Source organism: Penicillium antarcticum (genome assembly GCF_028974205.1).
Source record: "Penicillium antarcticum strain IBT 31339 chromosome Unknown utg000001l_segment0_segment0, whole genome shotgun sequence".
NCBI classification, from domain to species: domain Eukaryota; kingdom Fungi; phylum Ascomycota; class Eurotiomycetes; order Eurotiales; family Aspergillaceae; genus Penicillium; species Penicillium antarcticum.
Window position 1 is genome coordinate 379,452 of NW_026695299.1, and position 16,476 is coordinate 395,927.

The 16,476-nt window shown below is 49.0% G+C and overlaps 6 protein-coding genes across 6 annotated transcripts; 4 read left to right on the forward strand and 2 right to left on the reverse strand.

Moving 5' to 3' along the window:
- Positions 1-583: 583 nt before the first annotated feature.
- On the forward strand, positions 584-1,027 carry N7508_000153 (uncharacterized protein; the record flags this gene model as incomplete). Its single annotated transcript, XM_058458238.1, has 1 exon — positions 584-1,027. The coding sequence occupies one exon, from the start codon at positions 584-586 to the stop codon at positions 1,025-1,027; it is 444 nt and encodes a 147-aa protein (XP_058324460.1).
- A 408-nt stretch (positions 1,028-1,435) lies between these two features.
- N7508_000154 (putative phosphatidylinositol-3,4,5-trisphosphate 3-phosphatase) lies at positions 1,436-3,240 on the forward strand (the record flags this gene model as incomplete). Its single annotated transcript, XM_058458239.1, has 3 exons — positions 1,436-1,438; positions 1,488-1,572; positions 1,637-3,240. The coding sequence occupies 3 exons, from the start codon at positions 1,436-1,438 to the stop codon at positions 3,238-3,240; spliced, it is 1,692 nt and encodes a 563-aa protein (XP_058324461.1).
- Positions 3,241-3,932: 692 nt separating this feature from the next.
- N7508_000155 (putative phospholipase A2 (PlaA)) lies at positions 3,933-6,299 on the reverse strand (the record flags this gene model as incomplete). The annotated part of the gene is made up of 1 exon (XM_058458240.1): positions 3,933-6,299. One exon carries the CDS (start codon positions 6,297-6,299, stop codon positions 3,933-3,935), a length of 2,367 nt encoding a protein of 788 aa, XP_058324462.1.
- A 461-nt stretch (positions 6,300-6,760) lies between these two features.
- On the forward strand, positions 6,761-8,758 carry N7508_000156 (EXO70 family protein; the record flags this gene model as incomplete). The annotated part of the gene is made up of 3 exons (XM_058458241.1): positions 6,761-7,041; positions 7,107-7,324; positions 7,377-8,758. 3 exons carry the CDS (start codon positions 6,761-6,763, stop codon positions 8,756-8,758), a joined length of 1,881 nt encoding a protein of 626 aa, XP_058324463.1.
- Positions 8,759-8,974: 216 nt separating this feature from the next.
- ade13 (adenylosuccinase ADE13) lies at positions 8,975-10,823 on the forward strand (the record flags this gene model as incomplete). The annotated part of the gene is made up of 8 exons (XM_058458242.1): positions 8,975-9,026; positions 9,101-9,187; positions 9,265-9,992; positions 10,042-10,158; positions 10,207-10,279; positions 10,334-10,412; positions 10,461-10,525; positions 10,573-10,823. The coding sequence occupies 8 exons, from the start codon at positions 8,975-8,977 to the stop codon at positions 10,821-10,823; spliced, it is 1,452 nt and encodes a 483-aa protein (XP_058324464.1).
- A 1,030-nt stretch (positions 10,824-11,853) lies between these two features.
- On the reverse strand, positions 11,854-12,171 carry N7508_000158 (uncharacterized protein; the record flags this gene model as incomplete). The annotated part of the gene is made up of 1 exon (XM_058458243.1): positions 11,854-12,171. One exon carries the CDS (start codon positions 12,169-12,171, stop codon positions 11,854-11,856), a length of 318 nt encoding a protein of 105 aa, XP_058324465.1.
- Positions 12,172-16,476: the final 4,305 nt, after the last annotated feature.

Below are 16,476 nucleotides of genomic sequence, written 5' to 3' on the forward strand. Positions count from 1 at the left end.
AAATATGCAGCCAAGCTTGCTTGCGCATTCTCGAGGTCCAGGGGCAGAGTTCTCGGCATGTATATATATCATTCTCTGTACAACACAGGTTAATTGCTCGGACTTGGCACGTTGACACCAGGTTTACGTCTTCCCTGTTTCTTTGCTTTTGCCTCTTTGCTTTTGCCTCTTTGCTTTTGTGTAAAATCCCAAGGCCGTGAACCACAGACATCCTTGTGGACCCGGCTATAAATAGTCTCCGCTCATCTGAAACGCGCTTTCAGTGACGATCAGGGCGAAGAGGTGAGAGAGTAAGACCTTTCAAGGAGGGTCAAACGACGAGCGATACCAAGAGTTCAAGAAGCAATCTATCGCGAACTCAAAGCAGTTCGTAAGAGCCCGTATACACATCGTGTCCGTATAGTCCAATGAATCCCCTTAGTGATCGGCAGGGTGGGTTCCAAGGGCCAAGGGAACCCTGCACTCCAACTATATAACCCCAACCTCTCTCCCAATTCCTGTCAACTACAACCCTCAATTGACTCTGTATATCATTTCACATATCCTCCTTGTATCCATATACATTGTTATCCCATAATCCATAATGCAACTCACAGCCTTCCTCCCCCTCCTCGGCCTTGCCACCGCCCTCCCCGCCACCAACAACTTAGCCAACAGCAAGACAATCACACAAGAGATTGCCTGGAAGGTGTCAAACTTCAAGCTGGGCTGTTCCTCCGGTGGCTGCTACTACGACTTCAACATTACCGGCAGCGGCAACAGCTACACCCCCAAGTTTAACACGCACTGCAAAGGCCCCGAGAACAAGAAGGTCTACTGCGACGACAAGAACATCACGACCACTGTTGCGCCGTCCGGTAATCCCGTCTGGGCCGTTGACATTACCCACCGCTGGAATACCTACCTCGATGCTGAGCACCATGATCTCGCGACTTGGTACCAGGAGGGCGTGAAGAATGTGACGGTGAAGGACCACAAGCCATTCAACTTCACTATGAAGCCTACTGAGGAGTATGGTGTTGCGTAAACATTCTCTCATTCTATTCTGTCTTCTTTCTGCCTTTTTTGGTTCCTCTTTATTCCTTTTGAAACTAGTGTTTAATGAAATGGACTCGCTTTGAGTCTGGCGCACGCCGGCATGTCGCTCCTTAATGTCTGGCGTTGGGCGCCTTTGGATTTGATTGGATTGGATATATTGAAAAGCTTCTTGTATTTATAGTTCTTGAATAATTTGACTGTACTTACTGTGTCCTTTGCTTGTGTACGAAGTATTTGTGACTTGATTGTAGCTGAGATCTTGATATCGGCAGTGACATCATCGCTGCGCCTTACGCGATCCTGCCTCCGTAAACATTCAACATTCTTGCTATTCTTTCAAGATCTAGACAATTCCATGTGCAAGTCCTAAATATTGCACCTTAGAAGCTACACATCAATGGTAAGACCCATCTTCTTACCAGGAGCCACCGATACTAACGAGACCACAGTCATCAATTCTCCGCCAAATAGTCGCAGGACCACGACTCCAACACCCAGAAGCAGGACTAGATCTGTGCTATGTCACCGACAATGGTAAATCACACTCTCGAAATACTGCCATGATTGAATTTAGTTCATGCTAAGCTAACACCCGCAGTCATCGCAACCTCCGGCCCCTCAGCAACATACCCACAGCGCGCATACCGCAACCCACTAGACGCTCTAGTAACCTTCCTGGACAGCAAACATGGCGCAAACTGGTGTATCTGGGAGTTCCGCGCAGAGGGCACAGGATACCCAGACAGCGAAGTCTACGATCGAATCCATCATTTCCCCTGGCCGGATCACCATCCACCGCCCTTTGCGCTGATTCCTAATATAATGGGGAGTATGAGGAACTGGGTACAGCGGCTTGACGACAAAGACACCAAAGGGGCAGATAAAGACAGGAACAAGGAGAACCAAAACGAAAAGGGGTCAGGGCGCGTCGCTGTTGTACATTGCAAAGCTGGCAAGGGGCGCAGTGGGACGGTCGCTTGTTCGTACCTTATCAGTCAAGAAGGGTGGAAGAAGGAAGACGCATTGCAGCGGTTTACTGAGCGACGCATGCGCGTGGGATTCGGGCACGGCGTTAGTATTCCGAGTCAATTGCGATATGTTGACTATGTGGATCGGTGGACAAACGAGATGGGGAAAGAGTATTTTGAGCGTCCTGTTGAGATCCTCGAGATTCATATCTGGGGCTTGAGAGATGGGGTCAAGGTTGCTGTGGAGGGGTATGAAAATGAAGGGAAGAAGATTAAGTGTGTGCATTTGTTCCATCGGAGTGAGCGCACTGTTGTTGCAGACTGTGATTCTGCGCCTGAGACTGAGTCGGAGGGTGGCAATGGGAGTGGAAGTGGCAGCGGCGACAAGAAGTCAGATCCACCAACTGGGAAACCGCTTCCTCCAGCTGCTACTTGGTCACCTGCAGCTTCGGGCTCACAATCCGACGTCTCAGGAACAGGAACAAGATCAGGCACAGGCACAGGAGCACGCATGCCCGCGATAATCTTCCGACCCAGCAAGCCAGTCATAGTCCCAAACTCAGACGTGAACATCGACTTCGAACGACGCAGCAAAGCCTCCTACACAGGTTTCGCAATGGTAACGTCCATTGCACACGTCTGGTTCAACGCATACTTTGAAGGCGGCGCAGACCATGACTCGGGTGTCTTCGAGACAGAATGGAGCGCTATGGATGGTATCAAGGGTAGCGCGAGGAAGGGGATTCGCGCAATTGACAAGCTGAAGGTTGTATGGCGGTATCCGCCACCTGATTCGATTGATCTCAATGCCACTGCCAGTGCTGCCGGCGAGGGCAAAGGGAAGAGCGTTGATACAACTGCATCCGCAGAAGGAAGGCCGATCAGCGAGCCGAAGCCTGGGGAACCAATTCCAGAAAGTGGACCTGCTGATTGGCGTGGACATGCGGATAAAGAGGAGAAAAAGACTTCTTCGGAGACTTCATCAGTAAAGAGTGCTTCTGCCGGTGTAACTGCCAAAGCGAAGGACATGGCACATGCACTTGAGAAGGAACTCGGGTTAAGGAAGCAGGGGGATGAGACCAAGGACGTAAGTCTTGCTGGGAGTGAAGATGAGATGGGATTTACTACGGACGAAGAAGGGCGGAAAGTGAAGGCGAATGCGAGTGCTGAGGATTTGAAAGGGGTGAAGACGAATTTTGGGAATGGAAAGAATGGAGGGGATAAGGGCAAGTAATATAATCACTGTTAGCGTTGGACTGTATACGTGCATTTGTATTGCATTTTTGGATATACGAGATACCATTATGATCAACCGAGAAAGACACATCAGCCATATCGGCGCATGATCTCTATACAAAAGGGACTGAGAACGAAACTTAAGAAGACTTGAGTAAGGGGGGAAAAAGCACCCCTGGAGGATAGTGGGAAATCGCAGGACTGCTCGCATCCTCGCTGTAGGCTTTCTGCGCTGCAGCTAGTTGTCGCGTTTTACCACTAGACTATTTGGGCGGGGTGTAGTTTGTATTTGCTTGAAGGTGATGATAGAGGGTGTTGGCCCGATTTGGAAGGTGAACACCTGACCTATCAGGTTTATAGGTCCCCTAGTATCTGTTTGATAAAATTGGCTAACTTGTTTCTAGCTTCTTTCCTCTCTAAAGCCAAAGGTCGGCATTATATACTTGATAGTAGGCCGATATCTGATTATGATATTGTCACAGTTCCTTTGCTCTGTTCTATACACACATGGAAATATACCAGACGCTGAAAGATGAAATCTAGATGTATGATTCTATCTAGTCGAAGACATTAGGAAATATGAAAAGGAAAGGTTGGGTATGTAAATGTAGAGATGGAAATGCGTCATCTCGTGCTACCTTGAAGTGTTGAAGATAGTGATAGAAAGCGTTGAATTGGGGGGTGCTGATATCACAGAGGGACAAATCCCTCCATCTGCTTCCGATGCTCCTGCGCCTCCTTATTCAATCGATCAGTCTTCTTCCGCTCATAGACAGCGCGGATAACACGACGGGTCTGCTCCTCGCCATGAGAAAAGTTGGCCTTGGCAAGACCAACCACCGAATCAATCTGCTCAGGCGTATAGATGAAGTTCCATGTGGACAAGAAATCATCAACCTCTGGATCAATCGAGTTGGGGTGTGGGGCGAGGGGTTGTTCAGGGTCTTTGGTCTGGGAGGCATCTTGTCTCATAGAGTGAGCTGCTGCACGAGGACGAACTTGAGGTTTGGGTGGGACGCCTGATGCATCCGGGTTTGGAAGTAGGGGGAAATAGACGACGGCGATACCGGCATCTGGGCGCATAAGATGGAAATCTGACTCCGAATGGTCTTCGTTATGAAGAGGATCAAAGAGTCGTTTTGATGGTGGAGGTTCCTCGTTTGAGGTGCGCTGTTCTGTGGTGCCGACCCAAACGTTGCAGTAGCCTAAGTCTGTACTGGCGCTGGCCTTTCGATCGGAGGCTGATTTGTTCGAGTCATGGCTTTTGGCCTTGTTCAGTTTTTTGTTTGCTTGGTCGTCGGTGATGTTCTGAGGCTCACGCAGGGCTTTCTCGGCGTCCTCGATGCTTGCGTTCGCTTTGGGCCAGCCGGCACCGACGGGCCAGCCTTTGATGCCACGCTGTTTGGCGTATCCATCCACGACGGAAAGCCAATTCTCTTGTTTGATATCTGCAGATGCATCAAAGGCAATAATCACATCGACATCACGTCCGGGTCGAATAAGTGGGTAAATTGGGAGGTTGTTACTCATGCCTGCGTCCATAAGACGCAAGTGGTCGTTCCGGAAGATAGATTCTGGACAGGAATCTGGTAGCTGATCTTTCATACCCATAACATAGTTTGGTATGCCTGCAGGATCAATAGGGTGCACTCGGATCAGATCTGAGTTCTTGCCCTGGATGAGGGAATCAACACCACTGAAGCCAGCAAGACCCTTGACAAGAGGCCGGATCTCTTTGTAGTAATGGGACAAGGTTGCACAGAAAGCGCTTCCCCAAACACCCATCAGGCCGGGGACTCTTAACTCTGGAATAGGGAGATATTCGGAAGTAGCCTCTGAGCGACCTGCTTTGAAGTGGCGACCCAGTGCCCAGGTAGGAATGCCGGCATTGAGTTCTTCACAGAAGAATTCGTAGGGAGTAAACTCGAACCACTGGAACCATGCTTCGTTCCGCGACTTCTTCATCAGCTGCTCAGGAGTGGGCTTCTTTTCATCCTTGTTGTTTTCTTCATCGAGAACGGGGATTTCATGGCGAACCGCCGTGTAAATAGGAAGCGGATGGGCACCATCCATCAAGTTGACTCTTTGGTGGGACAGCTTGAAATCTCGATCCGAAACTCCAAGCTCTCCTCTCGGAACCAACAGTCTCGCTGCAAGGAGCAATCCGTAGATATCCACCAGCCCGAAGTCCGCCCCGGGGTCGCCTTTCAACTTTTCCACAAAACCACTAAGAAGGTACTTGTTTGTCGGGGCAGTTGTCAGCAGATTAAGAGCTGCAGGTGGGAATGCAATATGAACACCAAGTCGGTTCTTCAAGTGATCAACCAGCTTGTTGAAATCCCGATGCGCGATCGACGAGTGGTACAGAGTCTGCAGCCAGCAGCTACCGCTGACACCGGCAGTGTAGGTGACACAGTCCCACAGTCCTGCTTCCTGCGCTGCAAGGTACGAACCTGTACCCGCAACAAGTGCACGCAAGCCACCACCCGAGCCACACATGGCAATGACTGGGACATCGTCAGGATGGATGTCCTCCTCGGCAATTCCAAGGTATGAAGCTAATGCCTTCACGACTCTCTTTTGCCGATGACGCCTGAACACCTGTTCCTCGTCGCAGAGATCACCGCTCACGCGTACCTGGGCATCTTGCAGGATTTCAGGGTTGATATCCGGGTCCTGCGCCTCCTTCCAGATGTCATCTGCCAAGGACCCAGGAGATAGAGAAAGCTCTCGTTGGAGCTTTTGGGCTGTAGCTGGGATATATCGTGCCCAGTCCGGGATGATGAGATTGGTAATAGTGCCCACGTCTACCCACTCAGCTGAGCCAACAGTATGCTTAACTCCGTCGAGCTTATGCACAATGTTATTCCAGATGGAGCCATAGTCCTTCTCTTGGTCGTCTGACGGTGGATTAGACTTGAAATCATTCGTGAATTGAGGCTTGGAGGCACTGAAGCGCGCTTTCGCTCTGGGGTGAGACCATTCCCCCGCAGTATATGCAGCTAGGGCGGCCGGGGGTACCGTCCATTTAAGACCAGTTACCCTCGCAGCGCCCATTGTCACGAAGGGAGAGTGTCGAATGGAACAGGCATGCAGCATCCAGGTCCGTTGAGAGAAAGAAAAAGGTAAAAAAGTTAACCCTGCCTACTTTTCCAAGCCACTGTACGAATCGGGGCCTGGCGATCAACCATGACGTAATTGCTGCTCAACAGTTCGCTGCAACATCATGCCACTGTAATCTGTTGAAAGCTGGTTAATCGCCATCTGATCTGCAGTATTCATATGATCAAATAAATACTTACATTAAATCAATTGGCCTTGTATATGTCCCAAAAAGTGCCAACTTTCAAGCTCTATGCACGTGATCCGGTATCACGGGCCGGGCTGTTTTGGGACTAGCGTGCCAAACTGTCTGGGGAGCTTATCATCAGAGGTCGGAGGGCCACTTCATACCTACACTTTACCCTAGACATGACCGTCTCGGGCATGGTCTCTAATTGCTTTGATTGACTGTCACCATGGTAGGTCGGAATACTGCCTACGCCGAAGAGAGCGCCGAGGTTGAGGTGTTGTACGCCAACCTCGAGAAGCTCAACCGCCTCACAAAGAAGATCCAAGGGTCCATGGTACGCCTAGAGACTGGCGGGAAAGTCGTCAAGGAAGCCATTGGCCCTATCTACAGCAACACCCAATCCCTACAAATTACAAACAGCAATATCGACAAGGTCAACGATGCGATCGATCGCCTGCGTCAGCCCCTCGACGCGAAGAACCGAGAAGATGGCATCATCCGCGCAGGGTACGTGGCGCAATCCTTCTATGTGAGCTGCGAATTACTGACCGACCCCTCCCCCCCCCACCCAGACCGCAGAGCTCCGGCCTCACCCAGTATTTGGCGGCAATGAAACGTGTTGAAAAGGCGCTGGTCGACCTCAGCACGACAAACCTTCGATCCAACCAGAATGCGATCTCCGACTTCAATGCGCTCCTTAACACCGGTAGTGCAAAACTCCAAGAAATGCTACGGCAGGAGTTGAGCCAGCACTCTACTACGATCGAACCCCTACATTACCTGACCAAAGGTACGCATCCCACCCAACTGACAAGGCCCAAACTAATACAACTCTCTGTTAGACCTACCTTTCCCATCCATCCCCGAAGAAACTATCTCTCACTTAGCGCCTCTTTGCGCAGCAGTCGGCTCCGCATCTATTTATGGACCACAGCGCGGCAAGGGGGAGAACCCCGCGCTGAAGGTATATGCTGAGGCACGAGGACCCTATATCAAAAGCAGTCTGCAGAACCTGTCCATTGCATCTCTGAATACTGTTAAACGTCGACCGACCGATGGCCCCTACAAACAAGGTACCAATGGTATCGGTATCTACTCCAATGCGTTGGAGGGCTTCATCACTACAGAGCACAAGAGTATTACCGAGATGTTTACCGGAGACCAACAAGGTTTGGCATTGCAGGCTACCTTCCTCTCAGCCATGAGCGAATACTCGAAAACATTGCGTGAACTCAATGCCTACATCAAGGCCAATCTGATGACAGATTGCTTCCTGGCATTTGAGATTATTGAAATTGTGACGGCAATGTCGTATCGCATTGACTCTAAATCTGCGGAACTGAAGAGTCTTCTGATCGAGGCCCTGCGACCTGTCCGCGATACTGCGAAGTCGTCCCTCTCTGAATTGCTCGAGGAAACGAAGCGCAAAGCTGCTACCACACCACTTCCTCCAGACGGCGGATCTGTGCCACTTGTGGAAGAAGTGATGAGTTCATTGGCCACATTGACTGGCTACTCGGGTCCATTAGCGTCTATCTTGACGTCCTTAGGAGATGGAAATTGGCGTACCAGAGCCAATGCCGGGGGAAGCGCTCCTTTGGATGTGGGTCCGGATAGCGGTACTCTTCTCTCACATTTCATTCTGGACATGATCGAGTCCTTGATGACCTCTCTAGAAGCTCGTGGTAGGGCATTCCACCGATCCAAGGCCGCACTTGGTGTATTCTTGTCAAACGTTTTCTGCGTTGTCGACCGATCAATCCGACAGAATCCAGAACTGGCACGTTACCTGGGTGCGCCCGACAGCATCGCCAGGATCGACACATTCCGCAAGCGTGCAACATCCACTTACCTCGATGCATGGAAGGAAACATCCCAGTACCTCCTCGATGTTCAGTACACATCCCGCTCCGGAGCACGAGCCAGTTCTGGAGGTGCGACTGATTCAAGTGCCATTGTCAAGAGTTTGTCGTCCAAGGACAGAGATGCGATCAAGGAAAAGTTCAAATCCTTCAATGCAAGCTTTGACGACATGATTTCTCGGCACAAGAATCTCCACATGGAACGCGAGGTGCGCACTGTGCTGACTCGGGAGCTACAGACTGTTCTCGAGCCTCTGTATGCGCGCTTTTACGATCGTTATGTCGAAATCGACAAGGGTCGTGGCAAGTACATCAAGTACGACAAGGCCAGCCTGTCAGTGCAGCTAGCACAGCTGTCTTGATCCATAACGAGCATACTATACGAGTTAATATTATAATGCAAATGTACCTTTTCCATCCAACCATCACGTGATAGCTGTAGATCTCGATAACGTGACTGATAAGCCCCGCTAATCGGGCTGCGGCAAAATTTCCTGCTCGCACATTGCCTCATCATTGTCTATACGTCCATCCTGTAACTCAATTTGTTTTTTGAGTCCTCAGAAATTACCGACAGAATGTCCGGAAGCAACGATGTCTACCAGACCCCCCTCAACTCGCGATACGCGAGTAAGTTGAACCATACCCCTCGATGAGGGGCAACCCCGGAAAATGTATAGATACTAATCGCGACCAATTGATAGGCACCGAGATGAAGTATCTCTTTTCTCCTCGCAAGCGTTTCTCCACCTGGAGACAGCTTTGGACCTGGCTCGCAGAGGCTCAGAAAGGTACGGGAGAATGTCGAGTTATGACCGAAATCGGATGTTGTTGAAGAGAGCATCCAAATTGACTGAATTGGCTACAGAGCTTGGCCTTCCCATTACTCAGGAGGCCCTCGATCAGATGAAGGCCCACGAGGTCATCCAGGATGACGAGTTCGCCGTTGCCGCCGAGGAGGAGAAGCGCCGCCGACACGACGTCATGGCCCACGTCCACGCCTTCGGACAGGTCGCCCCTGCTGCCGCCGGTATTATTCACTGGGGTGCCACCTCATGCTACTGCACCGATAACGCCGATCTGATCCTTCTTCGCGATGGTCTCGACATCCTCATCCCCAAGCTGGCCGTTGTTGTCGACAAGCTGTCCCAGTTCGCCCAGCAGTACAAGGACCTGCCTTGCCTGGGTTTCACCCACGGTCAGCCCGCCCAGCTGGTCACCGTCGGCAAGCGTGCTTGCCTTTGGATCCAGGATCTGCTGATGGATTTGCGCAACCTCGAGCGTGCCCGTGACGACCTGCGCTTCCGTGGTGTCAAGGGTACTACCGGTACTCAGGCTTCTTTCCTCCAGATCTTCAACGGTGACCACGCCAAGGTCGAGAGCCTCGACGAGCTCGTCACCGAGAAGGCCGGCTTCAGCTCTGCCTTCATCATCTCCAGTCAGACATACTCCCGCAAGATCGATGTTGATGTCGGCAACGCTCTTGGTTCTTTCGGTGCCACCTGCGAGCGCATCGGTATTGACATTCGTCACCTTGCTATGCTCAAGGAGGTCGAGGAGCCTTTCGAGAAGGACCAGATTGGCAGCAGTGCCATGGTATGATTCCTTCATCGTTTAGTTAAGGTTTGTGGCTGATTATTTGCAGGCCTACAAGCGCAACCCTATGCGCTCGGAGCGTCTGTGCTCTCTCGGACGTCACCTGCAGAACCTCCCCAAGGATGGTCTGGACACCTATTCCGCTCAATGGTTCGAGCGATCTCTCGTAAGTATACCGCCGATCTGAGGTAGAACGCGTACTGACTTTTACTAGGATGACAGTGCCATTCGCCGTATCAGCATTCCTGAGCTCTACCTGTCCGCTGACGCCTGTCTCATTCTCCTGAGTGAGTTTCTCTAGAGTATCAATGTGAACTAGGAACAGTGACTAAATTCTATAGACAACGTCACCTCCGGCTTCGTCGTCTACCCCGAGGTTATCAAGCGCCGTGTCAACGACGAGCTCCCCTTCATGGCCACGTAAGTCTCCAGCTTTGAATTGAAAATCATTTGCTAATTTTATATCAGCGAGAACATCATCATGGCCTGTGTTGCTAAGGGTCTCTCCCGCCAGGATGCCCACGAGGAGATCCGTAAGTCTCGCGACCCACTCGCTAGATCCCAATCTAATACCATACAGGTGTCCTCTCCCACCAGGCTGCCGACAACGTCAAGAAGCAGGGTAAGGACAACGACCTCATTGAGCGTATCCGCCGCACTGCCTTCTTCAATCCCATTATCCCCGAGCTCGAGACTCTCCTCGATGCTAGCACTTTCGTTGGCCGTGCTCCCCAGCAGGTTGAGAAGTTCACCTCTACCGAGGTGGCTGCTGCCATCAAGCCATACGCGGCTGTCATTGCCAAGGGTGAGACCTCTGCTCTGCACGTTTAAAGGCAGATGAAGAATTATGATAAAAAGAAGAGAAATGAATATAGAGGAAGTTATGTATATTGCCGAAATGAAAAGTTGAATAGCCTCGGGCATGTCACATTTTTGCCCCACTTCCCTGCTTCCCCGATGCCCCGCGCACGAGGTATAGATGTGATATCATATATTCATTCTTGAATTAAGAATTAAGGAACATAGAACACATTCTAAAACCCGCTTTTGCCTGTATATGCAGAGATGGAGCCGCCCAAACAAAGGAAAACAAAAATAAATGGAATGTACAGGCGGTTGACCTGACACAACTATCAAACGCTGAGAACATGCAGTGCTGAAACAAAATAACAAGAAAAGAAAAGAAAAATAAACAAAGAAAAGAGTAAATGCAGAGAAGAGAATGGAAAATGCAGAAAAGAACGCACAACGACGCACAAAAACGCAGATAAGCGCAGGCAAAATGCAAAACAGAATCCAAGCTGCATAGTTCTTAGGCGCTAATTGGGTATCTGCATGCCCAACAAGCCAAACATACAGACCTCATCTGCATCTCAATCCAAAAAGGACTATAGAGCAAAAACGTCACGCGGGCCGAGGCAAGACCCGAGAACGAGGGATCCGTCAATGCGGCCCCAACCCCAATGGCATTCACCGGAGAATCCCCGAAGACAAAATCCGGCAATACACGGGTAAGTGCGAGAGTGGGATGAGTGTGGAAGAAAAAATGAAGCGGAGCACGTGTAAGCGCCGACCCGACAAACACAGACCCAGAGGGAAAGGAGCAGGATGCGCTCTCACACTCCTGACTGGAATGGCGGTTCCACACCCAAGAATCGTCCTATTCCAAACCAACATCCCAGTATGGTCCGGTGTAGAGAAAGGCCATGAGGAGGCACGAGACAGGAACAAAGAACAAGAGATGAAAGCAAACATGTCATGCCAGCCCACCCCCCACCAAGCCCACCAAGCCCCCCCCCTTCCCCCACTAGTCCAAGACCCGACCAACCCAAGTGGACGCCGTTAGCAGCTCAAGCTAAAGCTACTGTTGGGGCGGGGCAGACTCGGCAGGCGGCACAGGGAGGTAGAAGAGGTCACGGACCAGCCATACGATGTAAAGAACGGCGAGCACCCAAAGCGAGGCCATGAGTTTGTAGGTTGACGAGCGCCAGGTGACGCGGCGGATGAGGCGACGGCCATTGGGGCCTTCGATGGGACCGCGGCGGGGAGGGGACGGAGGAGGGAGGTGAGGTTGAGGCTGGTGATGGTTGTTTTGGTTCTGGTATTGGGCGTTTGACTGCATGAAGGGGTAGGCGAGGGCCTCGTTCATCTCGCTGTGTGATGTTCGTCGGCGAGACATGTTGTCGGGGATGGAGGGTATGTGGGTTTTGTGGATTGTCCTTTTGTCTTTCTCGGAGGGTTCTAACCAGAGTATGTATGGTGTATGTGTGTATGATATATATGAAAAGGAGAGATTGGGAGAGTGGAAGATTGGAGGATTGGGATTGGGATGGACTCTTCAAGAGATCGCGGTTAGGATTGTTTGGGGGTGGGGGGGGGAAGGATTTTTTTCTCTTATTTTTTGAGGGAATTGAATGATATTGCCAACGCACACAAAAGAGAGGGGCGCAATCACGACGAGCCAGTCAGAGGCAGTAATTGCAGGTCAACAGCATGAGCTCGAAAAGGGAATCTTGAGTCTCCAGAAAGCGGAGCTGGTGGGCACGAGCGAATGACAGTCCCCATGCTCAGAAAGACATGACAATCTACGGGGAAGTGAGAAAAGATCTTGACTTGAGCGATGTGACAAAAGTACAGAACAGGACCAGGTACTCGGGAGGTTCTGATAGAGCTGTCGGCTTAGTCAGGCATGACTTCATCCGGGGAACGGCTATACTTCGGCTCTACGGAGTAAGTCGAGGTGACGGTGAACAGGGCACGATTGTGCGTGGCTTTTTGTTGTAAAGCCGATGTGTTTCCGGTCGGGGCTCGCCGCTTCCGAATAATGCTTATCTAGTGATAGAAAGCGATATATGGCAGCTTTAAAACGCTGCACGAGAGCTCGGCGCGTCCATTTTCAGTGAAAGCAAGATATAAGAGCAAGTCCAGATATTCTTCTCCAACACTGATATCTTCTATCGCTCGTCTAGAGAATACATTGTCACTATGTTGCCAAAGGGAATGTGGGTGGAGGTCGACTAGAATGATTTTGTTAATCAATTAGATGCTGAATTAAGAAGTTATCTTGCTAACTCAATAAATCAGTATATCGAGTATGTTTAGCTTAATTTGAAAGGTCCTTTATATATATCATTGCTATTTTTATTCCTAAGCTAGGACTAACTGCTAGTCCTAGTTTGAAGAAATAACTTAAGGGGTTTTTTTGCCAGTACCTTGATTCGCATAACATTATTGTCACGAACTCGATGGGCACATGTATCACGCATGTATCAAGTCCTATCACAATTTCAGATTTGTGTTTGGCGCCTATTGGATAGACTGACCCTCCTGCCAATAAGTGCTGCTCTAAAAAGCTAATTCCATAGAAATATGCAGGATGATTGGGTTGAGTGTATCTTGTTCCGTAGAAGCTTCCTTGCACGCCCAATCCAACACAACTACTAGTAATACGCATATTCCGCAGAAGCACTTTATCTGTCTCCTCCATTGTAAACGTTCTATTAAACCGGGAATACGCGTTGTCTTCAGGTGCTATGATTGATCGCATGACGATTAATTAGACATTAGATAGTAATTGCTATTACCTATGGGTGCCCAAAAGTATCTTCCCATTCCACTTTTTCGGGTCCTCTTCCAAAATATACATATCATTTACATAGAATATAGCACCACCATTATATGGTCTATGATCTTATAGTTTAATTTGAGAATTGCTTAATAGTAGCACAATAGACATCTCGCTTAATCTTTGTTGTTGCTGTTTCTGCGAATGCCTTAGTCACGTGCTAGTCACCGTTACGCTTCATACAACCTGACGTTATGTCGTACTAGTAATACTGTCGAACTGAGAATTCCAGTAACACATTCCGGTACATGATTATTCAGCATGTACTCGATTCCCCGCTATTTGTATATCAAGCCTCTCAGCTCTTCAATCAATCAATCATGTCTATTGACTCCCTCAGTACTATTGTATACGGATATCCTTCGATTCGACGAGGACTAGTATATATAAATGTCTCTGGTATATATCGTTACAAGTAACCTTGCGTTTTGGCCCATAAAATATATGCAAGCATAGGAGTTCGAAGTCTCACGCAGTCTTTTGTATTGGGAGATCGAGAAGATACCTCGAAAGCAGTGGAAAGTCTTCCTCATTTCTGGCCTCATCTCCTTCGGGAAGCTTGACCACCTCGATTTAATGTATGAATTGTATGGGCCATGGTCTTTAGCTCGCAAAATTTCCCGCAATTCCAAAAAGCTATGCATTTCTAGGGGGCTTGACTTTCGAGGCTAGGTCAACATTCTTGCGATCTGCATCTGGAAACTATTCAAATCATATATGAAAGGTTTATGCGTAGTTTCAAAGCTGTTCTCCAGAGTCAGGTCTCCTTCGATGCCCCTTTTGCCAATCTGATACAACGAAAGGTGGTACAGGTAAAAACATGCTGTGGTTATGTCTGGTGTTTCCTTGAATGGAGGATGAAGAAGAGCCTGGTTCATATATCTCTCTACTGTTATCTCCATAATCACGGATTATAGTCTCCTTGTCTTTTTGATACACTCTGAAAGAGTTCGCATCTGTCTGGGATGGTGCCTCTTGATGCTCTGGTGATGCAAGTACACTGGGCAAACGACTCGTTGAATTATACCGTGAATCGTTTGGCACAATGACCGTTTGGTCTCGTAGTATATTCGTACTTAAGCTCACAGGGGCGGTCCTCTCTAGTGTGGGTATCAGAACGCGTGAATTAAGCAATCCAGGGTCAATAACTGTCCGTGCCTCAGCGATAGGCTCTTTCTGGATTTGTTGAATGATAAAAACTATTGAGTTCGCGTTGATCATCCAGCTCGGCTCATATGTGTCGTCTTTTGATTGTCTCATTCTGCTTGTCACATTTTGTAAAGACTTAGTCTGGCGTTGAACCGTTTTCTTCAAACGCTTTCTGTAATTCGTAGACGTACATTAGTCGTATAAGAAAGTGGGCTAGCCTAGTTCGGAATACTCACATCTGAATAAGAAGCGCTTCATGATGATGACTTGTTGATGATGGTCTCGATTGCATGAGAGAGCAATCCAATGCCAAAAGAGAGGTAAACACAGAAAGACTGAGTTTCACACAACTTAAAGTGGCAAGTAAAGCCTGCGCCTCCTCTCTTGTGTAATGCCACCATATCTTTGCTATTATTTTATCAAATCGATTGGAAATGCTCCCTTCTATCAAAGGCTTTAGCTTGGTCGTAATATGACGGATCTGCCCAAGAGCCGAAGCAGCCTGAGACTCTAACGTTTTATCCAGCTTCTTCTCGATAGCCAAGTTAATAACTCGGCCTGTCAGCGGGCGACTAACATCATTGAATATCTCAGAGAGACTTTGACAAGCGGACACCTCATCAATGAGCATTCTAATCTCCTGCTTGGCGAACTTGAAGGTTTTGTATAGTCGACGAAGACCTCGAATACATGCTTCCAGCTGATTGTAAATGGCGATCGCCGAGGCCGCTCCGCCAAAGGGTTCCATGTTCCTTCCTATCTCTCAATACGATAAAGCGTCGTGTGGATCTTATATACATGAATAATGCGAACAATGCGGCTTTGTGTGCGGACCAGCCTTTGGCATACTATTGAGTCCAGTTCAGGCATCCAATCAGCTTAGACCACGATGGCTCAGCTCTGCAAATAGAGAACACCAAGTCCGTGCGCGTTATTGTAGCTACATCCCGTCATAAGCCAACCCTTACCTTGGAATAGCCGCCTTGCCCAATTTAATTGAGGTTCCTCCTTATGCCGTTATTTCCAAGGAAGACGTACTTTGAAAAGATAGTCCTTGCTAGGGATAGATTTCAAGAATTAGGCGAAGACGTTAGATCGGAAGTCTCGTGCTCATGTATGCCTGCATATATGATTTTCAATCCATTCTGCTTCGCTGCCTCATTTGAGTGAGAGGTTGTCTATGTTCGACTCATAATGACTTCGTATAATATTTATTCAGGGGGTGGGGGGGGAACCCATTCAAATATTGCACAAGTCTATGTTGCTGAACACGCCAAGGAGCCAGCAATTGTGGACCGCAGAAGTAAGTGATAATATAATATATAGAGCCCAAGAGATCAGTTCACCCTCCGCCAGTTCACAATCACCAGTTAGGTGTTCACCACAGCAATCGAGGCATTGGACTCTCAAGCGAGACGTAAGCCATCTTCACAATACGCATATCTCACGGGAAGAATTTCGACTAGTTCTATGCACATAGCATGTATGGGATGGTTTGCATCACTCATTTTCGGCTTCTTCCTCAGTGCGGGCATCCATACAGCCCAGAACACATTTCAAAGTATCCTTGTTTCTTGCATGCATAAGCCAGCTCCCCCTCTTTTATTCCAGGAACAATGAGGCTGAAAATTAATCATTTTCTGTTTGCAAAATTGTGAAATCTAGAATTGAATTGAGAAGAACACGCGCTATGCGCCTTGCCCTTGAGGG